Raw genomic sequence first — 27,539 nt, 5'->3', positions numbered from 1 at the left:
AAAAAAAAAGACCTCTACAAAATGAAAGAAACGATCTGATTGGATGCTATGGGCATCTGGGCAACTTTTCCTCTGCACAGGTTTTGATAAAGCTCCCCCTAGGTCTGGTCCAATGAAACAGATGCCCAATGCTATATGTAGAGGCCTGGCAGAAGAGCCCTTATTGTATATGGTATGTCACTTTAGTAGTTTTTTCATTGGGGTAGTCTCTGCAAAAATGAAAATGTTCTGTGCACTAAGCTTTATGTAATGTAAAATGTTGAAAAACAATCTTATAAACTTTTATGCCAATTAACTTAAATAGAAAGGGTATACCATGTACTAGTTTCTCGTTGAACCTGTTGTCCTCTCCTCCTTGCATTTCTATACACATTAACTTCTATAGAAAAGGTATCATGTAGCAATTTTATAAGGACTGGTCTGCGCAGAATTAAACTCCATTATATTGCACTGCATAGATGGGAAAAAAACAACTTGTGTATACATTAATGGTTTTTATCAACTTTGAGTTCTTGTCTAAAACAAATAATTTCTAATGTATCACTGGGGAATTATTCTTCAATAAGAACACCCCTTTCCCCATGAGACTTCTCACTATCAGGGTGTATTGATAAAGATGCCCTTGGAGAGAAATATTAAGCTATATATATGAAGTTAAGGAACATCCAATAAGGCAGTGATGAAAAAATAATATATAACTTTTATTCTGATTCTTTTTCTAAAATACGAGAGTTAAAAAGTCCATAGCTAGCAGTATAGTTGGTCAACACAGGACCGTGCTCATGAGATGGGTATGGGGTAACAGGTGAATACCTATATCTAAATAGTCCTACCTCATCCTAGGACTATCCCTCACTACATTTAGTGTGGGTGGGGGTGGGGTTTGGTGATTTCCACTCGCAGGTGGTAAGCTAATTAATCTCTCATACTCCTGTCCAACGCGTTTCTCCCACTTGTTTTCAGGGTTCATCAGGGAACCGAGGAGGGAATAATAGGCTACCAGTATATAATCATATCACACAAGGGTACATAGAAATAGGTATATATGGACTAAATTCAGATCAGTAGTTAGTCAAGATCAGTAGATGGTCAAATACAGACCAGATAAACACTAGATAGAAGAGATGGATATGTCAGTCAGTCACTGGCAAGTTGGAACCACAGTTGATGTCCAGATTGGTAAGTTTACAGTCCGAAATAGTCATTCAGAGTGATGTGTACACCGTCAAAGAGTCCAGAGTCAATCTAATAACCGCAACCCACCATGTCATAACTTTAAATTCAGTAAAACCTATAAATTATCTATATATATAACACCACAGCCATATAGGGTATGTGTTATCACATCCATGTAGATTCCAATATTGGCGATGGCACAGAGTGATTATTACTTCCACACAGGTATATAGTAACACTCGGGTTCTATACATATATAGATGAACTGTGAAGACATAATTAGACAAAAAGATGTGTTTGTATAAGGAATATTATGATAAGATGATATAGACAAAAATAAATAAATCAATAGATAAATTCATACCTTGGTTTTAAATAACCATGTATGAAAGCTTGGGTGGTTGATTCTCCTATGTGGACTGGCGGTGTTTATTGTACTCTGGACCATGTGATCTAAAACAAGCATCATATTCCATTTACATTATGCATTGTTGCTAGTTGTCATTTATAGCTCACTTCTTATTTATTATTACTCACCCCAGCAAATGATGATAATGCCCTGGTAGATCTACTGACAGATTGCCATCTAAGGTCTAATTAGACCTTCCACTTTGGGGCCTGAAGTGAAAGATACAATACAGTGCAATGAGAAAAGATATGTGCCCCAAATTGGACGCATATAGTTTCCAACAATAACGGAGCCCTCCCTTGGTCTGAAGGCACTTACCCTGTCCTTGGCCTCTAGATGCTTGGACATCACTGGATGGAAGTGATGTGCCATGATCCCGGCACTCTCACTGTTTTATACCAGTGAGCCGGAAGTATGTCATAGGAGGCGCGGCTATGTGCCTTCGTTGTACTTATTAGGTGAAACGCATCCGTCCCCGGAAGTTGCTGGGTATGGAACGCAGCCCTTACAACTTCTACTGCCAGATGCATTAAAGCAGTTCCGGTTAGTGGAACGCACATGCGCTCCAGAAGATAAATTCCGGCCTCCTTTATAGTGTGATGTTCCGGTTGGTGGAACGCAAATGCATCTCACCACCGGATCACTCCGATGGTTAAGTTGGTGGAACACATATGCGTTTCACCGCTAGGTACATGGGGCAAAATGCATAGTTTGGGGGGCCAGTAAATGGAAAAATTGCTAGGTGTTTTGCTACAAACCTAGACAGTTTAGTATCTTTACAGATATTGAATACCAGTGACTGAAGGACAATTGATAATGGATGCATGAAGATATTAAAGTGTATATATATTTTATATAGTATTGCACATAGTATCATGGCCAAATAATGTTCCTGCGAAGAAGGGGAGTATCTATAACATAGAATTTTCCCAATGGTTAGTGGTATAGATTAAATCAAAGACAGAAAAGGGGGCACAAATTAGAGGGAGTCATTTAGACCCCGTAATGTAGATTAATCAAGGTAAAGGTGAAATACCTTGAATAGAAGGCAAAAAATTAGAGAATGAGAGAAAGTCATTTAGACTTTCGTGGTGATAGGGTACCAAATACAGTTCCTACAACAATAGGTAATAATCATCGTGAAAACATGTATGACCTCAAATTTCAAGCCATTGAAGCATTGATGAAAGATCCAAGAGGGGGCGATCAAGACAGGATACTGATGCAGAAGGAAACCAAGTGGATCTACCGTCTTGGCACCCTATCACCACGTGGTCTAAATGACTCCCTCTCATTTGTGCCTTTCATTTAAGGTATTTTATTTAAGGTATTTCACTTTCACTTGGATTAATCTATACCACTAATCATTGGGAACATTCTATGTTATAGATATTACCTATTGTTGTAGGAACTGTATTTGGTACCCTATCACCACGAAAGTCTAAATGACTTTCTCTCACTCTCTCATTTTTTGCCTTCTATTCAAGGTATTTCACCTTTACCTTGATTAATCTACATTACGGGGTCTAAATGACTCCCTCTAATTTGTGCCCCCTTTTCTGTCTTTGATTTAATCTATACCACTAACCATTGGGAAAATTCTATGTTATAGATACTCCCCTTCTTCGCAGGAACATTATTTGGCCATGATACTATGTGCAATACTATATAAAATATATATACACTTTAATATCTTCATGCATCCATTATCAATTGTCCTTCAGTCACTGGTATTCAATATCTGTAAAGATACTAAACTGTCTAGGTTTGTAGCAAAACACCTAGCAATTTTTCCATTTACTGGCCCCCCAAACTATGCATTTTGCCCCATGTACCTAGCGGTGAAACGCATATGCGTTCCACCAACTTAACCATCGGAGTGATCCGGTGGTGAGACGCATTTGCGTTCCACCAACCGGAACATCACACTATAAAGGAGGCCGGAATTTATCTTCTGGAGCGCATGTGCGTTCCACTAACCGGAACTGCTTTAATGCATCTGGCAGTAGAAGTTGTAAGGGCTGCGTTCCATACCCAGCAACTTCCGGGGACGGATGCGTTTCACCTAATAAGTACAACGAAGGCACATAGCCGCGCCTCCTATGACATACTTCCGGCTCACTGGTATAAAACAGTGAGAGTGCCGGGATCATGGCACATCACTTCCATCCAGTGATGTCCAAGCATCTAGAGGCCAAGGACAGGGTAAGTGCCTTCAGACCAAGGGAGGGCTCCGTTATTGTTGGAAACTATATGCGTCCAATTTGGGGCACATATCTTTTCTCATTGCACTGTATTGTATCTTTCACTTCAGGCCCCAAAGTGGAAGGTCTAATTAGACCTTAGATGGCAATCTGTCAGTAGATCTACCAGGGCATTATCATCATTTGCTGGGGTGAGTAATAATAAATAAGAAGTGAGCTATAAATGACAACTAGCAACAATGCATAATGTAAATGGAATATGATGCTTGTTTTAGATCACATGGTCCAGAGTACAATAAACACCGCCAGTCCACATAGGAGAATCAACCACCCAAGCTTTCATACATGGTTATTTAAAACCAAGGTATGAATTTATCTATTGATTTATTTATTTTTGTCTATATCATCTTATCATAATATTCCTTATACAAACACATCTTTTTGTCTAATTATGTCTTCACAGTTCATCTATATATGTATAGAACCCGAGTGTTACTATATACCTGTGTGGAAGTAATAATCACTCTGTGCCATCGCCAATATTGGAATCTACATGGATGTGATAACACATACCCTATATGGCTGTGGTGTTATATATATATAGATAATTTATAGGTTTTACTGAATTTAAAGTTATGACATGGTGGGTTGCGGTTATTAGATTGACTCTGGACTCTTTGACGGTGTACACATCACTCTGAATGACTATTTCGGACTGTAAACTTACCAATCTGGACATCAACTGTGGTTCCAACTTGCCAGTGACTGACTGACATATCCATCTCTTCTATCTAGTGTTTATCTGGTCTGTATTTGACCATCTACTGATCTTGACTAACTACTGATCTGAATTTAGTCCATATATACCTATTTCTATGTACCCTTGTGTGATATGATTATATACTGGTAGCCTATTATTCCCTCCTCGGTTCCCTGATGAACCCTTAAAACAAGTGGGAGAAACGCGTTGGACAGGAGTATGAGAGATTAATTAGCTTACCACCTGCGAGTGGAAATCACCAAACCCCACCCCCACCCACACTAAATGTAGTGAGGGATAGTCCTAGGATGAGGTAGGACTATTTAGATATAGGTATTCACCTGTTACCCCATACCCATCTCATGAGCACGGTCCTGTGTTGACCAACTATACTGCTAGCTATGGACTTTTTAACTCTCGTATTTTAGAAAAAGAATCAGAATAAAAGTTATATATTATTTTTTCATCACTGCCTTATTGGATGTTCCTTAACTTCATATATATAAAACAAATAATGAATAATTTCTATTGACTGAACATAAAACCAATGCTGGATGACAAGTAGCGGCAAACTGTTTCTGTGATCTTCAGAAAAATACATATTAGCAGTGATGATCAGGAAATATATATTTTTTATATTAATCTTATAACAACATACAGGTTAAAATCTGGGGTCGTAAAAAAGCAATTGTGGATGAGAAGCAAGGAGACTATGCACTGAATGTCACTAGACAAATTCTGGAATTCTTTGAGGAATATTATGGCGCACCTTACCCACTTCCAAAATCAGGTATGTAAATATATTGCATTTATGTTCAGTGTAAAATAGGAATTCAAATGTAAAACTTTGAGGAGAAATATAAAAACAGGCACTACTGTTAAAAGAAGTCTCTTTATTGTGATACTCAAGGACCCACATGAACAAAGACTAATTTCCTGTAGAGGTTCTTGGGTACAATTGTTGCTTGGTCCCAGTTTGCAGCCAAGTTGAAGACACTCATCTTTGCTTGGCAGACAGAAGAATGTAGTGCAGGAGGGGGGTCCACTTGTTGCAGACCTTTTCCAATGAAGTAAAATCTGTATTAAAACCCACATGTTTGTGCAAATTTCTAGCTCCGCTCACCACCTTATGGGAAATCCGCACCACCTGTGCGCTGATGTGCCGGTCCCGCCTTCGGCCAGGTACTAATATGCGAAAAAGATGTATTGTCCAGCACTCGGGATGCGGTAAAAGAAGTTTTGCTTTATTCAAGGATCATCAGACAATAGTCACAGACAGAGAGAAAGCGTCTGACGCGTTTCGCACTTGCGTGCTTATTCGTAGTCTACGATTAAGCACGCAAGTGCGAAACGCGTCAGACACTTTCTCTCTGTCTGTGACTATTGTCTGATGATCCTTGAATAAAGCAAAACTTCTTTTACTGCATTCCGAGTGCTGGACGATACATCTTTTTCGTATATTAAAACCCACATGTGTTATATGCAAATTAAAAAATCCACAACAAATCTGCAACAGAATTGACAATTTCGTGCCCATTTTTTCCATCACATGTCAAAATTATATTTCTTAGTTTTACTTGTAATACGAGCCAACATTAGTTAAAATAAGAAGAGTATGATGCTGAAGGGGAATAGCTATTATTTTTGCATATGATTTTATGCTGAGTATTTCTTCATAATGAAAGAGTACACTGTACATCTATTCCAAGTCTAAAGCTGTGTGTTGACATGTATAATAAAATGAGTGCTTTAATATCTCTTCCCTAGACCAGGTAGCTCTCCCGGACTTCAGTGCAGGAGCCATGGAGAACTGGGGACTTGTCACTTACAGAGAGACTGCACTCCTATATGACCCTTTTGAATCTTCCATTGGCAACAAGGAGAGGGTACTCACAGTAATAGCCCATGAGCTGGCACATCAGGTTGGTTATTTTTTTCTATGTCGTACTACATGTTAAAGGGGTACTCCACTGGAAAAATGTTTTTTTAAATCAACTGGTGCCAGAAAGTTAAACATATTTGTAAATTACTCCTATTAAAAAATCTTAATCCTTCCAGTACCTATCAGCTGCAGTTAAGAGCCACAGGAAGTCCTTTTCTTTTTGAATTTCCGTTCTGCCTGACCACAGTGCTCTCTGCTGACACCTCTTTCCATTTTATTAAATGTCCACAGCAGGAGAGGTTTTCTATGGGGATTTGCTCCTACTCTGAACAGTTCCTAAAATGGACAGAGGTGTCAGCACAGAGAACTGTGGTCAGGCAGAAAGGAGATTCAAAAACAAAAGCACTTCCTGTGGATCATACAGCAGCTGATACTGAACGGATACTAAAAGGATTAAGATTTTTTAATAGAAGTAATTTACAAATCTGTTTCACTTTCTGGCACCAGTTGATTTAAAAAAAAAATGTTTTTCAGGGGAATAGCCCTTTAAAGGGGTATTCCGGGTTTATACATCTTATCCCCTATCCAAAGGATAGGGGATACGATGAATGATCGAAGGGGTCCCGCCGCTGGGCGGCGGGACCCCTGCGATCATACATCTTATCCCCTATCCAAAGCATAGGGGATAAGATGTATAGACCCGGAATACCCCTTTAAGGCATTTATTACATTAATGATCTTGCCAAAGGAAAACCAGCATGCGTATAAACTAGCTGGAAAACAAACTGCTCTGATAATAACATGCTCATGTAACATGGTATTTCGGGTCTGTCTGATGATTTTACTTGGGATAATCTACATGACATTATGAGATATGAAATAAGAAGAGTGAATGTATCAAACGACTATGATGAACTAACAGTAAAGTTTAAAATGAGTGTACGGCAAATGGTTTACTTAATACCCCTTGCTTGCAACAGCTCTCATTTTTACCTCTTTTGCAGTGGTTCGGGAATCTTGTAACAATTCGATGGTGGAATGATCTTTGGCTGAACGAAGGTTTTGCCTCCTATGTGGAATACTTGGGAGCAGACAAAGCAGAAGACACTTGGAACATAGTAGGTTACTTAAGATTTTCATGTAAAATAACATCTTTCATATGCATTATGACTGTTCTATGCCAACGTGCAAAGCCTAATACAGTATTCATATCATAAAATATATTTATATATAGGGAGACAGCAATGTCTAGCTATTGTGCAATTAAAGTTCCTGGTGCAGTTTTTTTTTTTTTACATGGCTGAGTTTGCTATGGACAGGTTGGTGGATCCCATTTGTGTAGTCCTGCAACCTGTATAGATATACACAATGGGGTATCTACAACAAAGGCCTGTACAATCGCCTCCAATAGAACCCCACGGACAATTGAATACAATGGTTTACTGTTTTAGAAATATACAGTTGTGACAAAACTATGGTACTAATAAATTTTTCCGATAATTACAGAAAGACTTGGCTGTGCTGTACGATATACACAGAGTGATGGCTGTTGATGCATTAGCCTCTTCTCATCCGCTCACTTCAAAGGAAGAGGAAGTGAACACTCCATCAGAAATAAGTTCACTTTTTGATTCCATCTCCTATAGTAAGGTAAATTGTTTAACATACTTGAGTAAACACATACACACACTTGTCACATTCTTGCCCCTTTAACATGGTTGGACTGAAGACTCCATACAGTCTTAAAGGGGTTTTCCGGGAAAAAAATGTTTTTATATATATCAACTGGCTCCAGAAAAGTTAAACAGATTTGTAAATTACTTCAATTAAAATAGTTTAATCCTTTCAGTACTTATGAGCTGCTGAAGTTGAGTGGTTCCTTTCTGTCTAAGTGCTATCTGATGACACGTGTCTCGGCAGCTGTCCAGAGTAGAAGCAAATTCCTATAGCAAACCTATTCAGCTCTGCGCAGATCCCGAGACAAGCAGAGATGTCAGCAGAGAGCACTGTTGTCAGACAGAAAAGAACAACTCAACTTCAGCAGCTGATGATTATTGGATCGATTGAGAATTTTTAATAGAAGTAATTTACAAATCTTAGACCAGTAGAAACAAATGTGCATTGGAGCACTCACCTCAGACGCCAGGTGTGTGGTGCAGAAAAAACGCCTTTATTTTCGTTTTCAACGAAAATAAAGGCGTTTTTTCTGCACCACATACCTGGCGTCTGAGGTGAGTGCTCCAATGCACATTCGTTTCTACTGGTCTATGATTGAACTCTGTCTACATTGTGAAGCACACCTAACGCAGTAGTGAATTGTGGCACGGCTGGAGTGTCATCTGCTTGCAAGCAGGTGATTGATTGCATATGGGAGTTATAATCGGATGGTGCCAGGTTAACCTTTTTCTATGTGATAATTTACAAATCTGTTAAGCGCTGTGGAATCTGTAGGCGCTATATAAATAAATAAATAAATAAATAAACTTTCTGGAACCAGTTGATATAACAAAAACTTTTTTTCAGGAATACCCCTTTAAGGTGTTGCTGTTAAAAATATCTAAGTTATAAGAATTTCCCTACTCTCTAAACCTAGCATTAGCCAATAGTTGGTAACAGTAATTGTTATTCCTAATGCAGGTCAAATGTCAAGTTACTAGACAGCAATGGCCCACCATAGAGCTTGCACAAATTTGTTTAAGAAGCTTTTGATATAGATTTTATTATGCATATAAGAAAAATCTTAAATACAGTTTAAAATGAAATACAAGCATAACCCCTTAAAGGGGTACTCCCGTGGAAACCTTTTTTTTTTTAAATCAACTGGTGCCAGAAAGTTAAACAGATTTGTAAATTACTTCTATTAAAAAAATCTTAATCCTTAATCCGTAGTTTTTAGGGGTTGTATACTACAGAGGAAATGCTTTTCTTTTTTTATTTCTCTTCTGTCACGACCACAGTGCTGTTTGCTGACCTCTGCTGTCCATTTTAAGAACTGTCCAGAGCAGGAGAAAATCCCCAAAGTATACATATGCTGCACTGGACAGTTCCTAAAATGTACAGCAGAGGTCAGCAGAGAGCTGCAGTGAGAAGAGGCATATGAAGGGGGCGGGGATCTTCAAATTTTGCGCTGCGTCTCCGCTCTCGTCTCCCTCTCTATGTCTCCAGCATGAGACACTGCAACGCGAGTGCTGCAGTGAGAAAAGGCATATGAAGGGCGGCGGGGAGATTCAAATTTCGCATGCTGCGGGCGAACGAGTGCTGTGCTCGCTCTCTGCCTGTTTCATATGCAAGCAGAGAGCGAGCTGTGAACGTGCATTTTGGACCACGCTGCCCGGCCAGCAGTGGTCCGAACGTGCTCAAGGGGGGGGGGGGGGGGGGTGTTTGGGATGAATGCTTCCTGAGCCATATAGGGTGACATCTAGTGACCAGGTTTTATAATGTGAAAAAAGCAATAAAAACAAGATTTTTATTATTATTAACATATATTAGAAACATTTTTGCATATTCTTTTTCATAAAAAAAGATGTACTTTAATGAGAGTACCCATTGCCAGGGCTGATTTTGTTTGTCATTCTGTATTCATCAAGTAAACAGTATTTTGCAGAAAAAAAACAACATAAAGCAAAATGAACAGGAAATGACTTTATCTGTGATACTGAGTTTTTCATTGCACTTGCAGGGTGCATCAGTTATTCGGATGTTGTCTTCATTCCTCACTGAAGAACTCTTTGTAAAGGGCCTGCAAGTAAGTACCATCTGTTTATCAGACCATTTAGCTTTGGGCTTACAAGCTGTTATCTGCAGTATGCAAGCAACCAAGGGTGTACATTCCGTAATAGTAGTCATAGAGGCCACTTTAGGGCCCACCATCTCATAGGTAAACTCTATTCTCTCTTCTATTCTGTTCTATTGTTTCATTTTATTTAATTTTATTTTATTTTTTTGTCATCAATGACATTTTTCTGATAGTAAGTACCACCAGTTAGTGTCCATTTCTTTAGATTTGTTGTTTGTGAATGGGAAAATAGCTAAATTGATGGAATAAGTGGAATTTGAAGTAGATTTTACCCTATGTCTTGCAAATATGAAGGAAATCGAAAGTAATTAGGGAATGCTGGGGATTTATTTTTTGCAACAAAAATCACAGAAATCTATGGGCTTATAATGTACCTCTGTATAGTTCTTATATGGATCTACATGGTTCTATATTCTATATGGATCTACAAGGTTCAATATATGTCTGTGTATGTAGTTTTGCCATATTCATAAGACCTTATTATTCTTAGGTGAGTGTTAACTCTTTATTCTTTTTATTTTCCTAGGCCTACCTTAAAGAATTTGAATATGAAAATACAGTGTACAATAATCTGTGGGATTCCTTACAAGAAGTAAGTTTAGAATAGTGATACATTTTCTTTGATAAACAGAGAACTGTTCAACTATCTTTTATAACCGAATCAACGTCAATGCAAATTTCTGAATGGTTTGTAGCCATGTTGGATGAAAATAATTCCTTCTGTCCCATCTACTAAACACTACTAAGCACATTATTAGTTTTAAGATTAGTGTATTAGACAGGTTTTTAAACTTTAACTTTATTAATAACATATTTTTTACATTGTTTCATGGCTCATACGTCTCTAGTGTTATTTGCCCATAGGCTTCACTATACAATTTTAAAAAGTGCATATTACAGACATATTAAATAGAAAAGCACCACCAATCTAATGAAAAACATTTGAAATGAAAGTTTTTTTGCAAGCATGAAAAAAAGTGTGTGTGACATATAAGGCTGGATTCACAAACAATAGGGGGCATAGTCAAAAGAAAACTGTCATTTTTTTGTGATGTTTTTGGGGGGTGGGACGCAAAACACTAAAGTTAAATTCTTAATAGCTTTCAAATTAAAACAATTAGATTTTTCCACTATGCGCTTGTTTTTTTAATTTTTTTTAAATTTTTATAGGGGGCATATATTTCATGTGCATTTTGGCAAGATTTCTATACCATTTTATATAATAGGGTAAAAAATATTGAACATGTGTATTCTTCTGTCATTTAAGAGATTACGAAACCATGTAGCCCTAACCCCAGCACCGACAATGACAAACATACATATGGAACAGAAATGTTAGTAGTTCCGTTTTAATAAAGTCTTCTTCCTTTTCTGTTCTAGGCCTATGACAATGAAACCAATAGAGTTTACCTTCCGGACTCGATTGAAAGGATCATGAACACATGGGTCTTGCAGATGGGTTTCCCAGTGGTGACAATAAATACAGCAGATGGCTCTCTAAGACAGAAACATTTTCTTTTAGACCCCAACTCAACAGTCACTCGGCCATCAGAATTTAAGTGAGTACATTGTGTAAACCAAATGGTTCCCTGCACAGAATGTACTGATGGATATGATGATATGATGGCCTTATCATCCAATCGATCTGGAGCTGTTGGATAAAGTGGCTACAACAAAAAGAGTCTCATGTTCTTAAATAATGGAGAACTTTTTCTGTTCAACAAATTGCTTTAATTTATTAACCACCGTGGCACAACACATTTCGTGGTTATAAAACACAGATTTAAAACAGCATGCTTGATAGTTGCAGAATAACCTATTGACACAGCATACCTGATGATTGCAGAAATATTGCAGAACAAATTTGAGAACACAAATAATTTTAAGGTGTGGATCAGGCCAGGGAATTTCTGAGGGTAATTGTGCCTAGAAACTCCACTTAGAAAATCTAGGGAAATGCTCCAACAGATCCACTAAGGTAAAGTTGTATTCAAAGAGACTGTCACTTTTCACATGTCTCTAGACTAGAGACTACTCCCTGCCAACTCTTTCAGAGTGACTAGGATGTCAAGGCCTCTTTCTAGGCCTAAGGGCTGCCATTTTCTCAGTATCCACTGGTTTCAGAGCAGCCAGTCTTCCTCTATCTACTGCCTTTCTCTTAGCTGGCACCACCCTAATCCACCGCTGGGGACCCCCGGGATCTCGGCTGCAGCACCCCGCTGTCATTACTGTACAGAGCAAACTCGCTCTGTGCGTAATGACGGGCCATGCAGGGACATCACGGCCCGCCCCTTCAATACAAGTCTATGGGAGGGGGTGTGGCAGCCATCACGCCCCCTCCCATAGACTTGCATTATGGGGGCGGCTGTGACGTCATGAGGGGACAGAGCTGTGACGTCACGATACTCCGGCCCCTGTATCGCCCGTCATTACGCACAGAGCGAGTTTGCTCTGTGCAGTAATGACAGTGGGGTGCTGCAGCCAAGATCCCGAGGTCCCAAGCGGTGGGACCCCCGCGATCAGACATCTTATCCTCTATCCTTTGGATAGGGGATAAGATGTCTAGAGGCGGAGTACCCCTTTAAGCATGCCCTATAAAACATGTTTTAAGTAAGAAGTTACACATACCCCAATCTGATTCATATTCTGTGCATGCTGCTTATGTTTGTGCTATATAAATAAAGATTATTATAATTCTTTACAAGGCAATTTAGAAGAATGATAACATGAATTTAGTTGCTATGAATGACTTAATAGATTCAGTGGGGAAATGTAATTAGATTATTTAAATAGGTAGGCCAGGCATTTTAGACAAGGCAGCCCATTTCTTTTAGTGCATGTCCGACTCCTGGGACCCCCACTGATCACTTATGTTCATGTGGCCCTCCACCTGTTGCACAGGTGCAATTCCCATCATGCCTGGAGATTGGGGTACAGTTTCACTCATTATCACTACAGAAATTATAAGTGACTACAGCTTTAATGGGACACAGTCAGGAGAATACACAATGATGTCATTGACTCTGTGACATCTTCTCTGTAATCTTTATCTTCAGCTTGTCCAGACATCAGTACTTCTTCCAGCTACATCTTCCCTCCGCAGAATTTGATGCCTGGACATGACTGGCTCCTCACTTGATATTTCTTTGTTATATCCTCCTCCAGACCCCCATTACTCTCAAACCCCTAAGTCCTCCTCCTTCAGACCCCTATGCCCCCAAGAACCCTCTATACTCCTTCTCCAGATCCCTCTACCCCCATACTCCTCTGTCCCCCCAGATCCCTCTGTCCTCCTCTTCCTCCAGACTCCTCTGTCCCCTCCAGACCCCTCTGCTCCCCCTTCCAGGCCTCTCTGTCCCCTCTTCAAGACCGCTATGTCCCCTCCTCCGTCCAAGCACCCCCCCAACCCAAGATCCCTATGCCTACAGTGCACAGGCAGCATGATGGGCTGCAGACAGTTAATAGCAGCAGCATCTATGCATAGTTCTTCTGCTTTTGCTTGGAAAAGCTCCAGCTTCTGCTAAAGTGTAGTAGTGGCTGTATGGCTATCCTCTGAGTCTTCTGGCTAGCTCCGCACCTCTCTGGCTGACGTGAGGGCTGTGCTTAAAGGGGTATTCCGGTGAAAAACTATTTTTTTCTTATCAACTGGATCCAGAAAGTTAAACAGATTTGTAAATTACTTCTATTAAAACAATCTTAATTTTACCAGTACTTATCAGTTGCTGAATGCTCCAGAGGAAGTTGAGTTGTACTTTTCTGTCTGACCAAGTGCTCTCTGCTGACACCTCTGTCTGTCTCAGGAACTGTCCAGAGTAGGAGCAAATGACCATAGCAAAGCTATCCTGCTCTGGACAGTTCCTGAGACAGACAAAGATGTCAGCTGAGAGCACTGTGGTCAGACAGAAAAGAAAAACTCAACTCAGCAGCTGATAAATACTGATAGGATTAAGTTTTTTTTTAATAGAAGTAATTTGTAAATCTGTTTAACTTTCTGGAGCCAGTTGATATGAAATAAATTGTTTTTCACTGGAGAACCCCTTTAAGGAGACATTTACAGCCTTCCTTGGGCACGGCGCAGCTCTTAAAAGGGTGCTGGGTGTTCATAGCAGGCAGACTTCCCAGCCCACCCAGAAAATGCCTGGTGTGCCCAATGGCCAATCTTGCCCTCAATGTGGGCATTTATCCAATACACTTGGGTAAAATAAGACAGATGTATTTGTTAATAAATAATGAATTATTAATTTTAATCAGTTTGCTGCATATCTGTGGTAAATGGGCTAAAAAATTCAGACTACTGTCCCAGATTTATCAATCTTTCTGAGGACATAATCTGTCTATTTTGCCCATAGCAACCAATCACAGCTCAGCTTTCATTTTACCAGAGAAATTGGTTGCTATGGGCAAATCAATCTTGTTTTTCTTGATTGATAAATGTGGGTCATTGGGTTTCTCTTTTTAGTACCTGTTATGTTTAACTTCATTTTTTCCTCTATTTCAGCTATACATGGCATGTTCCTATTTCATTTCTCACCAGCACAAACAAAGTAGGAAACATCTGGCTAACTAAAGAAAGCGGTATGACCATATTGTGTATATTGTGAATATACTAGATATTCTTTGTACGTTATATGTTTTTCAGTACTGCACTGGGGCATAGTAGTGTACCTTGCATTGATAATATATTATGTGTTCCCATATAAATTCTTATCTCCTGGAGGCACACTGTGTATCTTTTGGCATACAGTATGTTACACAACTTCCCATAGTTTTATAGGCTAGCACCACTGTTTCTTCTAAAACTGGTGGAGATTCACAGGTTGTGCAAACATTTTGGACTTCACTTTTAAACTATAAACAGATAGATGAGAAAAACTTACAGCTCCTACCTACGACTTTATGCAGGAGCTACTAACTTTGGGAAAGGCTTTCCTAATTATACACGACAGGAAGAAAAACCCATCTTTGGTACTAAATACAGTGACCCCCCCGACCTACAATGGCCCCGACATACGATCATTTCAACATACAATGTTCAACATACAATGCTTTTGTATGTCGGGGCCATCGCATAAACGGCTATCCGGCAGCGCAGACTGCTTCAGCTTCCACCAGATAGCTGTTTACGGTGCCCCATGTGGTCCGCTGACGATCACTTACCTGTCCTCGGGGCTCTGGCATGTCCTTTTCGGGATCCCCTGCATCGTCGGCGCTCTCCATTGTCGTCATCACGTCGCTACGCACGCCACTCCTATTGGATGACGGGACGGCGTGCGCAGCGACGTGATGGCTGCAACGGAGAGCGAGGATGCTGGGGAAGCAGAGGCCTTGCCGGAGCGGCGGGGACACCCCGGAGACGCGGCAACAGCGATGGAGGGCGACATCCAGGGCATCGGTGACGAGCGGTGACGGTCCGGAGCGGCGGGGACAGGTACAACTTCCTATACCAGTGGTCTTCAACCTGCGGTCCTCCAGATGTTGCAAAACTACAACTCCCAAAATGCCCAGACAGCCGTTGGCTGTCCGGGCATGCTTGGTGTTGTAGTTTTGCAACATCTGGAGGTCCGAAGGTTGTAGACCACTGTCCTATACTTTACATTGCACGGATCCCTCAACATACACTGGGTTTCAACAAACGATGGTCCATTTGGAACGGATTACCATCATATGTTGAGGGACCACTGTATATGGCCTCTACATACAATGTAAAATACCTCACAAACATTCTGTGAAATAGTATACAAACACAAAAATTGCAGCGGCACATTTTATAAAAAAATTTTTTATATATATATATATATATATATATATATATATTTTTTTTTTTTAAAGGCTCTCAGCGCTGAGAGCCTTCAAAAAAATATATAAAAAAATAATAATAATAATTTGTGTCTGTATACTTTGCATTTGCCACAGCAGCATGCACTCGTATATCATGTAGTTGTGCTGGCTATTTGTGTTTTTTGTGAAATAGGTTTTCTGGGGGCAAGTTTCTACAAATGTGCAGCAGAATAGTCATTTCTGAGGGGATTTGTGTGCATGCTTGTGCAAATTGGGGCATGGCTTAAAGGGGTACTCCGCACCTGGGCATCTTATCCCCTATCCTTTGGAGTGGTGTACCCCTTTAAAATGTTTTAAATGGGAATTCAGATGCTGGGAGGTTGCACAGAGCCTTAGTCAACTGGTTCCTGCATTTCAGACACAAATAACTCGCTTCAAGTAACTGGAAATGAATGGCTGCTGGCAAACATCGATGTGACTGGATACTACAGGGTTAATTATGATGACGGAAACTGGAACAGATTGCTTCAGCAGCTGAACGATAACCCTATAGTGAGTACTGGATAATGGTATACATGGGGATCACACACATAACATACTGTTCTTCAATGAGGCTAGAACAATTAGAAAGGTTTATTTCTTTTAGTGGGTAAACAGAATAACCAGTACTGTAGACCAGATTTATACTGAGGGATCCGATAATGATAACATTTTAGATGTTAGTGCACAAGAAACCAGTGTTAAAGTCTTCTGTGGATTTTTAAGGCTCGAAATATATATTGACCTATTCAACCAATATCATAGCATTTTTGGTTTAAGTTTTGTTGTGTTTGCTACAGATTAGAAGATTACGACTAAAGTTTCAAAAATTCTAGCAAAGAAATGCAACAAAAAACCCTCACAAACTGCAGCAAAAAACACTGGTACATGTAAACACAAGTTTAATGAATTGATGAGTAGATACATATGATAGGGTTCTTTTAAAACTAATAGAGCTAGTATAGAAAGGCTGAATTTCAGCATCAAGGTCAGCACAGAGTATTGTTCACAAGACACCGGGCATCAAGCCTTCATAGCAATAATCATACCCACCCACTTGGTGCAAGAGCCAGAGATAAAGGGGGATATTTATCAAAGGATTTAGACTGGTTTTTCCTGTCTAAATTTGTCGCACAGAAAGTCGCAGTCTAAATATGTTTTAAATATGATTTTTAGAACATGATGAATTCTAGTCTATTTTAGACGGAAATGCATTGGAAAATGCATTGGTGCTGAATTGATCAAAAGCGACTTTTCAGCGACAAGTCGCATCGGCTGAAAGTACGCCGAAATGTCAGACCATGCTGGAGCAGGTTTAAATACAGTCTAAAACCATAGATCCTGAAGTCCGTGCACAGAATTTATCAAGAGCCGTGCGCCTTTTGATAAATTAGGCGCACAATAGACCAGACTAACCCTCTATAGTTGGTCTATATTGATGCGGGACATAGACAGCTTTGATAAATATCCCCCAAAGACTGATAATTTATATTTGTTTTTTGTTTGTTATTTTATAATATATTAATGGTTATTTACAATTAGAGAAAAATGAGAAATGGTACTCAATTCTTCATTTCCCCTCCCCTACCTATTTTTCTGCAGGTCATTCCTGTTATAAACCGGGCTCAGATCGTTGATGATGCATTTAATTTAGCCAGGTGAGCATAAACCTTTCACAGTATGGACAATTGTTTTGTATAATGTATACCTCACTCAGTTATGAATATTAACAATCAATCTAGTGATTTATGACTAGTACATCTCATTCCTAGTTTCCTTCAGACACAGAAAGTTTAGCTCACAAAGCTCTCCACAGTGCTGCACCTCCCTACATCTCCTCTCTCATCTCTGTCTACCATCCAACATGTTCTCTCTAATACTAAAATCTTCTATATTCCGAACCTCTCACTCCAGGATCCAAGACTTTGCTTGTGCTGCACCGGTTCTCTGGAATGCCATACCTCGATCCCTCAGACTCAACCACAACATCCACAGTTTTAAACGTGCCCTTAGGGTGCGTTCACACGGGGTGCTGCCCTCTTTGTGCCTGCTAATAGCGGCAATCCGCCGCTACAGCAGACACACTGCGATGTGCGAGTCGCAGTGTATCCGCACATCCCGGCCGCTCCCCCGGCTCCCTAAGCTACACAGAGAGCGGCCGCGATGTGTGCGTGTACACTGCAGGGTAACTCGCACATCGCAGTGTGTCTGCTGGTAGCGGCGGATTGCCGCTATTAGCAGGCACAAACACAAACAGGACAGCACTTTAGGGGCCTTTGTCAGCGGATCCGCAGCTGCGGATCCGCTGACAAATACGCCCGTGTTAACGCACCCTAAAGACACATCTCTTCAAGCAGGCCTATAACATTCCCTAATTGACTTCCACTTCTACCACTTTGCCCCTTTTGAGACCCCTGGTCTTCATATTTGACAGTCTCCCCCCTACTCTCTATGCATTTAGACATTTGGAGATTAGCTAGTGACTGGTTCACCCTCCTGTATGTAACCTTTTTTATTTATAAAATATGGCTGGACCACTGTATCAATAAAAGCACTTTATGCCTTCTGTCTCAACCCCATTCCTCGTAGTCTATAAGCTCTCGTGAGCAGGGCCTTCACTCCTGTTTGAATAGTTAATGTGTCATATTGTTATGTCTGATACTTGTCTTTATTTGTACCCCAAAATTGTAAAGTGCTGCAGAATCTGTTGGCGCTATATAAAATTATTATTATTATTATTAGCAAGCGGTCATGTGGTGCCAGAACAACTGGGCTCCTACCGACCAATACACGGAAATGGAGGAAACCTTTCTTGCAGGAACATCTTCAGCAATGTATTGCCAATGACAGACACCATTTATCTGATGTGATTTTTTAAACTCATAAAAATAAAACTGTTTCTTTTTTATTTTCTTTCTTTCAATCTCAGAAATATATAAATATATTAATTTATCTTTCTAGATAGCTTCATTCCTTTTTTATACCCCTTTAATATACGGAAGATCTTCATTCCCCACCATGTATATCCATCTACCGCAGTGTAAGGAAAGACTTTGATTTTGTTTTTTCATGTTTATTTTAGAGCTCAGATAATAGACAATACAAGAGCGCTTGAAACAACTAAATTTCTCTCCAAGGATGTGGAGTACATGCCATGGCAGGCGGCCATCAGCAGTCTAAGTTACTTTACACAGATGTTTGATCGCTCAGATGTGTATGGGCCGATGAAGGTAAAATACCTTTCTTGTTAACACATAGAAATGTGAACCCAATTGCCTTCATTACTTTTACAGCAAAAATCTAATTTAGTCTAAGATCACACAGAACACAGTTTTTTTTTTCCGCCACAGTAGTGCATAACACTTTTAGCAGCCTAAATTCTGCAAGCACACAACACACCTTGAAGTTTCCAGAAGTTGAAAAAAGATCACTTAAAAATCCGGTGCATACAGAAACAGGAACGGACGGACAAAGGTGCGGGGATGGCTCCACGGGCAACTGTGCCGTTTCGCGCAGCAAGCTCTTCGACTGGCCCGGTGGGCCAGTCGAAGCACTTGCTGCGCGAAACGGCACTGTTGCCCATGGAGCCATCCCCGCACCTTTGTCCGTCCGTTCCTGTTTCTGTATGCACCGGATTTTTTTAATTTGAATAAAGAAGAAGTTTTATATGCTAATGGTGAGTGCCCTGCGTTTCTTTTCTACATTGTAATTTATGGATATACTATTGTCAGGTGCAGTGAGAACCACCTGGCAGTTGAGCAGTCGGGCTTCATTAAGCAACCACTCCTAGGGCAGAGCAAGTTACCAGCAGTGCCCAGTGTATTCTTACATGCAGTTATTACTGTATATGGTTGGTGACATGGCTATATCTATACGAGGTGCTGTGGCTTTCATATTATTTGAACCCTGTCATGAGATGAGGCTCCAGAAGTTTACTGTATATTGCACTATACAACAAAAAAGTGATACTGATCAAGGTCTTTTAACTTATGCAACTTTATCAACAGGCGTACATGAAGCAGCAGGTTACACCTCTGTTTGAGTATTTTAAAAACAAGACAAATAATTGGACTGTCAGACCTACAACTTTAACAGAACAGTAAGTACAATTACTAGGAAACCTGACTAAATATGTACCCATGGGGAAGAGGAACAGATTAGTTGTCCATAGAAACCAATCAGATTTCTTCTTTTATTTTTAATGAGGCTTCTGAAAAATAAAAGAAGTGATCTGATTGGTTGCTATGGGCAATTGCACCACTTTTCCTCTGCACAAGTTTTGACAGATCTCTCCCATAGTTTTTACAATTGCTTCCTAAATGTAGCAGAGAACAATTTTATAGATGGTGCTTTGGTACATAAATTCTCCATTAGCCTTTTCTAAATTAATGTGCACCATCAAAGCAACAGAACAGTAACGTAGAAAAAAGGGTAAAATAGGGCAGAAAATGGTTATATTATTTTGATTTGTTATTTAAAAAGTAAAATGTTATTACAAGTCCTTTAACATGAATATTCGGATTCTTATTAGGACTGATTAACAAATATTTATACCCTGGTTAAACCCGATGAAACCTATTATAAGTCAGTGGGGTCTGACAGGCACCAATCGTATCTATTGTTGTACAATGGATGTGGCACTGCTTTGTGGTTTCTGCAATAAAAAGTTAATAATACAGAAGTGACAGAGTATAAAGATACTTCTGAGATTGAGAGTTGTAGATGCTCTATCGGAAGGACAAATAATTCTGGCATCTGGGTGTCACACTATAGTGGTCAGGCTAGATTGGAGAACAGAGTCGGTATTTCTCCCAGAAAAAGCACCATTTTTGGGTCTTGTATTATAACCCATTCATATATACTTTTTTCAAGTATACCCAAACACAGCAAGTATAACAAGGAAACACAAGTATGTATTATATAAAGATAACCCTACCAAAAAAGCCCCTGATCGTAATAATGACTAGATGTGATCTCCTACAAGGGATAAATAGAAAAACAAAAGTATAAAATGCTGTACAGTATATATATATATATATATATATATATATATATATATATATATATAATATATATATTATACCCCTTTAGGACTGGTGTGTGAAATGTCGGTCATAGTGTGTCAGGGATAAGGTAACTTAATAGGGTCGAGTTGAGACCCACAAGTGGCTGCAATGTGTTGACACATTGCAGTCGCTGACTCTTTTGAATCACAGTGCAACCCCATTAACCTACTTAAGGTGCAACGCAAATCCACAAATTGTGACACATCGATTTGTGGTTGTGTAACTAAAATTGCTATGTAGCCCCAGCCTTAAAGGGGTACTCCGCTGCTTAGCGTTTGGAATAAACTGTTCCGAACACTGGAGCCGGTGTCGGGAGCTTGTGACATCAGAGCCCCCACCCCCTCATGACTTCACGCCCCACCCCCTCAATGCAAGTCTATGGGAGGGGCGTGATGGCCCCTCCCATAGACTTGCATTGAGGGAGCGGGTAGTGACATCATGAGGGTGGGTCTATGACGCCCCGAGCTCCTGACGCCAGCCCCAGCATTCAGAAAAGTTTGTTCCAAATGCTGAGCAGCGGAGTACCCCTTTAAAGGATTGCGGTCCTTACTTCTGGACGGTAATGAGGGTAATATTTGGTTTTGCACTTCTATAGTAATTGCAATATGTTTAAGCGACCTTCTCTTTTGTATTTTTTTATCTATAGATACAATGAAATAAATGCAGTCAGTTTGGCTTGTACTTATGGAATCCCAGAATGTGGACAAATGGCCATTGACCTTTTTAATGATTGGAGAACTACAAAGCTCAATAAGTAAGTATAGACTACAACAGGGGTACTTTTATTCTGGGAAAAAAACCTGGTTATTAGAAATACAGTTAAACATTGCAGATTCTGCATAGTGCACTTCCGTGATATTTGAATTGTGTTGTTTCACGCCTATCGGTGATAAAATAATTTTCTGTAAAGGCAGAGGGTAATTCTGAATGCCCAGTGCTGATACAACTTAAAGTGTACCTCTGGTTTTTTTAGACCAAAAATAAGTATTAAAACATATTTTTCCTCACTGTGAGATGAATCAGATGAATCCCATATTGGCCCTCATTTACTATTCTAAATCCGACTTGCTTTGTCAGGTTTTTTTGGCGCATCTTTGTCTGCGACATGTTGCAGACATCGTGCACCAGTCTGCGACACGATGCGACATTTTTTCCCAACGGACCCGATGTGGATTCTCCCAAACCCGAAAAAGGGGCGTAACCCGACATTTCTGAGCTTTCCCACGTATTTATAAAGGTTTCCAACCTGAATATGTTGAATTGCTGTGGATTTTTTCCCGACAACTCAGAGGAGTTGGAAACCAAAACCTACAAAACCCACGTGCGACAAACAGGATGCGACATAATAATAAATACCAGGGGAAAAAAGCAGTCGGGTAAGAAAGCAAGATAGACTTACAACCCGATTTTCTAAGTAAATGAGGGCCATTGTGTACTTGCCTTGAATAGTTGCAATATGCCCTGAAAACAATGGAGGGGGTGGTGGGAGCCCATAGCAGTCCTCATAATGTTGGGGACTGGTGTCTGTATCTGTCTTGTCTCATAGTGTTGGGGACTGGTGGCACCCCAATATGTTCTACAATAATACTGGAAGCAGCAGAAGAAGTCCTCAGAGTAGAGGCATAGTTCACACTTAGGGACTACTGTATGCAGTACCAGGAGCCAAGCAGCAGGATCGGGGACATCAGGCATAGGCATTCCCTGATGCTGCAGATGAACCAATCTGTAGCTTGTGAGGGTATGAGCAGCTACTAAACAAGTAAGAAGCTCAGATATATAGGTACGCAGGAGAAAACAGCGAGACACAATACTGTGCATTTCAAGTAATTGAAGTATATTGCAAAGTTACTTATATTCATGCATTCTAGAGATACACTGTAAATAGTACAAGACTATGAATTGTGTTATGATTTGTTTTCAGTAATGTTATAGGGTATTCAGTGATTTTTGCATCAGGCACCAGCAGAACAGCATTTATTTTTACATAATAGTAATGTGACAGGCACCCATATAGATTGTATATGCACAGAATTTCCTTGCTGAATTTCCACAGTGGATCTGCGCTGTTCACAATGATTGGCGATTATGTCTGTGGCTGTGTGCCGCAAGCATAAGCACTGCCCCATTGATTTATGAACTACTGTGGTAGATATCGACGGATTCAGCCCAAAGTTTGAACATGTCCAATCTTCCGGCTGAATCGAATTCTGAATCAGAGGTTGCACTATGGAACTTCTGACATGTGAACTATGCAGCAGAATCCCATTGTGGAATTTTTGTAGTGTAAATAGGGCCACAGTCTGGCTTACTGAGACCTACAGTCTAATTTATGCACCGTATTTTTCGCCCTATAGGACGCACCAGCGTATAAGACGCACCCAATTTATAGGTGCAAAATCTAAAAAAATTAAGATTTTGAACCCAATAGTGGTCTTCAACCTGCGGACCTCCAGATGTTGCAAAACTACAACTCCCAGCATGCCCGGACAGCCAACGGCTGTCCGGGCATGCTGGGAGTTGTAGTTTTGCAACATCTGGAGGTCCGCAGATTGAAGATCACTGCATAGGAGGTAATACTCACGTGTCCCCACCTCTCCGGACCCGTCACCGCTGCCCTGGATGTCGCTCCATCGCTGTCGCCGTGTCCCCGTCGCTCCGGAACGTCTCTGCTGCCGGCCGGGTATCATCGCTCTCCGTCGCCGCCATCACGTTGTTACGCACGCCGACGCACGTACACGACGACGTGATGACGAGGAAACAGCCCAACTGAACAGCTGGGTTAGTATCACTTTCCCTTCAGACGCGGCGGTCAGCTTTGATCGCCGCATCTGAAGGGTTAATACAGGGCATCACCGCAATCGGTGATGTCCTGTATTAGCCGCGGGTCCCGGCCGTTGATGGCCGCAGGGACCGCCACTATAGGGGTGTATTCGCCGTATAAGACGCACTGACTTTTTCCCCCCAAAAGAAAAAGTGCGTCTTATATGGCGAAAAATACGGTACATAATATACAACCTTCAACTCTACCGCACTACTTTTAGTGATATAGTAAATTGTCTTTTAAAACTGAAAAAATATATAGATATTTTTTGTCATTTTAAACAGAATTCATGCAAATTTGAGGTCCACCATTTACTGCAATGCCATAGCTCAAGGGGGAGAAGAAGAGTGGAATTTTGCATGGGAACAGCTCAATGCCACCACCAATGCACAAGAGGCTGACAAACTCCGGGCTGCTCTGGCATGTAGTAAGGAACCCTGGATTTTAAACAGGTAAAACAGGAAAATCTGAAAAATCTAGTGTTAACTTTTTTTTTTTTCACCTTTTTCTTTTTTGACATTCTTAAATGGTGGATTATGTTCATGGGTTTCTAACAGCTATTGCCTCTTTTGCTACTAGCCAATGGCCTTCAAATGTCCGCTATTGCTACACAAAATACAAAGTGGGTGATTAATTAAAACACGAGAGTCTTAAAACGAGGCATAGATGTACATGTATATGTAGTAGAAGGTAATTTCTGCAAAATGCTGTTGATATATTTCAGATGATTTGGAATTTGCCAGTAACATATGCAGATCTACAGTACAATGTCAAAAATGAGTATTAGCATAATAAACACACAATATACTGTATACTTTCGCACACATTAGTGTAAATAAAAATAACTGATTTGTGCTCATAAATTCATGTTTTTAATTCACAGACTCTTGGAATATGCCTTGACTTCAAACGGGATCCGCAAACAAGATGCCCAGTCTACAATTACCAATGTTGCTAATAATGTGGTAGGCCAGAGCCTAGCCTGGGACTTCGTTAGAGCCAATTGGGTAAAACTTCTTAATGAGTAAGTGAAAAAATAAATAAATCACAATTTCTAGACTAATCTGTTTTACTTTGTCTTTGCATATTCATTATTCGCCAAATTAACAGTGGCGCATGAAAGGCCTATAAGAATCTACACGTCTTTATGATGCTCTCCTTGAGGAGAAACATTACCCCGTTTCTTTAGAGCATATTTTGTGAAGCAAACATTAACATAAAACTGTGTTACCTTGAAAAATCTATGTGAGATTATATACTTTTGAAACTGTAATGAATTTACACTTACCACAATAAGGCTAGGTTTCTACTTTTTTTTTTTTTTTTTTACACCTGAAAAAAGGCTAGAAAAACTGCCAGTGATTTTTCCTGCATCTTTTTGTAGTGTTTTTAACTTTGTGTGGAAATTGCATTTTTGGACCATTTGGCAGTTTCCCTGCAGGCGTTTCTTTTTAGAATTTTGTTGGGTACCGAAAAAATAAATAAATGATGCAGTAGGGATCTAAAAAAATTGTAGGGAATTTTTTTTTAGAATTTTTTTTTACTAAAGGGAACCAATCATCAGATTTTACCTTATATAATGCTTTATATAGGGTAAAGCATTATATAGGGTAAAATCTTTATACTCACCATCTCTGGGGGACATTCCTGCCCCCAGGGATGGTGAAGATATGAAGTTATAAACTAGTCCCTGCCGGCCCTGCAAGTAGTCCCCTGGGTGGGGAGCTCCTCTTACCTACTCCCGTTACTTCGGCCGGCAGCGATGCCCCCTCGGCTTGATTGACAGGCCGCTTCATTGCTCTGCTCCATCTGTAGTAGAGCGATGACGCGGCCCGTCAATCAAGCCGAGGGAGCGTCGCTGCCGGCCGAAGTAACAGACTAGGTAAGAGGAGCTCCCCGCCCAGGGAACTACTTACAGGGCTGGTGGGGACTAGTTTATAACTTCATATATTCACCATCCCTGGGTACAGGAGCATCCCCCAGGGATGGTGAGGATAAAAATTTGCCAAGCATTATATAGGGTAAAATCTGATGATTGTTTCCCTTTAACTTTCAATCAGGGACCAATTAATGTGAGGGGGCAGGGACATAAAAATTTTGCCAACAATATTAAAATTGTATAAAGAGGCCATGTAGTTGTAAAAATTATATATATATTTTTTATTAATTTTGTGAAACGTTTTATTAATAATGTATTTTGATTATGTGTTTTATAAAGTGTGTGTGATTTTTACTACTTTTAAATGTTATTCTCTTTATTTTAGACATTATTTAGATACTACTACTCTCAGCATGGAACAGACTGTTTCCTGCTGGGAGCTGTAGTACCTGCACTAAGGACAGATCTTCCCGGGTGTCACTCCTGACACCTGTTGCAATCGTCCTTTATATTGCTGAGATGCGAAGCAGCTCTCTGCAGTGCTCCACATCTCAGCTATGAACTCTGGGCTGGCCAGTGATGTATATAGAAACTCACATCACTGATTCATATTTGCCACTTAGAGCGGTGATTGGCCGGATGGTGCCAGCCAATCACCGCTCTGAGCAACATATATGCGTCAGTGATGTGAATTTCTATTCACATCACTGGCCAGCCGTATAGAGCTGAGATGTGGAGGGCAGCAGAGAGCCGCTCCGCATCTCAGAAATATAAAGAAGGATTGAAACAGGTGTCAAGAGTGACAACCACTGCCATCTGTCTATTACTGCAGGTACTACTGCTCCAAACATAGAGCACATTCTGCTCCCTGCTGGAAGCTGTAGTACCTGCACTAATAGACAGATCCTGAAACCCGTTTCGATCGTCCTTTACAATTGGGAGTCAGGAGTGACACCCGTTGTGATCTGTCTATTAGTGCAAGTACTACAGCTCCCAGCATGGAGCAGAGTGTGATCCATGTTGGGAATAGTAGTAGTACATAAATAATGTCTAAAATAAATAGAATAAAGTTTAAAAGTAGTAAAAATCACACACACACTTTATAAAAACATAATTAAAATACATTATTAATAAAAAAGTTTCACAAAATTTATTAAAAATATATATTATTTTTACAAAGACATGGGCCCTTTATCCATTTTTAATATTGCTGGCTACATTCCCTGCCCACTCACATAAATTGTCACTTATTGAAAATTAATAAAAATTTTGTTATAAAACATACATATTTTTCGTTCCCTAGATTTTTTTCCATCCCTACTGTTCTTTTTGTAATGGTAATTGACTAGCAATCTGAAAAAGGGATGGAGTTAACTTTTATTTAAAACATTTAAAGTAAAAAAAAGAATAAAAAACACCCGCAAAAACGCCAGTGTTAAAACCCACATGCCTTGTTTTTGCCGTTTTTTTTACTCCCATAGTCTTCTACAGGAGAAAAACACCAAGATTTTCCAGAAAAAACGCTAAAGTCAACAAGAGGTCATTTTTGAAGAACTGCCAGGGAGCCCAAAATAGCTGAAAAAACGCCAAAAGAATAAAAAAAAAAAAAAACGCCAAAATGCCAAGTAGATATGGCATTTTGCAGTTCCCTATTGACTTGCAGCTAACATCTCGCCGTGTAGGAGAATCTGCATTTTTATTGGCGTTTTTGCTAAAATAAAAACAACAA

At 40.0% G+C, this 27,539-nt stretch overlaps 1 protein-coding gene across 3 annotated transcripts in view; it reads left to right on the top strand.

Moving 5' to 3' along the window:
- The window catches only part of ANPEP (alanyl aminopeptidase, membrane), a 101,205-nt gene that overhangs the window by 67,018 nt on the left and 6,648 nt on the right, over positions 1-27,539 (top strand). For all 3 annotated transcript variants that reach the window (XM_056571975.1, XM_056571977.1, XM_056571976.1), the window contains exons 5-19: positions 5,210-5,339; positions 6,317-6,471; positions 7,436-7,549; positions 7,938-8,081; positions 10,111-10,176; positions 10,754-10,819; positions 11,608-11,786; positions 14,726-14,802; positions 16,424-16,557; positions 17,647-17,702; positions 19,127-19,274; positions 20,052-20,143; positions 21,757-21,864; positions 24,216-24,383; positions 24,815-24,955. In XM_056571975.1, coding sequence (XP_056427950.1) covers positions 5,210-5,339; positions 6,317-6,471; positions 7,436-7,549; positions 7,938-8,081; positions 10,111-10,176; positions 10,754-10,819; positions 11,608-11,786; positions 14,726-14,802; positions 16,424-16,557; positions 17,647-17,702; positions 19,127-19,274; positions 20,052-20,143; positions 21,757-21,864; positions 24,216-24,383; positions 24,815-24,955 — 1,778 coding nt within the window. The remainder of the gene's footprint in view (positions 1-5,209; positions 5,340-6,316; positions 6,472-7,435; positions 7,550-7,937; positions 8,082-10,110; positions 10,177-10,753; positions 10,820-11,607; positions 11,787-14,725; positions 14,803-16,423; positions 16,558-17,646; positions 17,703-19,126; positions 19,275-20,051; positions 20,144-21,756; positions 21,865-24,215; positions 24,384-24,814; positions 24,956-27,539) is intronic.

The sequence above is a fragment of the Hyla sarda genome, chromosome 4 (genome assembly GCF_029499605.1).
Source record: "Hyla sarda isolate aHylSar1 chromosome 4, aHylSar1.hap1, whole genome shotgun sequence".
Taxonomy (NCBI): domain Eukaryota; kingdom Metazoa; phylum Chordata; class Amphibia; order Anura; family Hylidae; genus Hyla; species Hyla sarda.
Note: the sequence above shows the minus strand (reverse complement) of the source record. Positions and strands in the feature narration are given on the sequence as shown.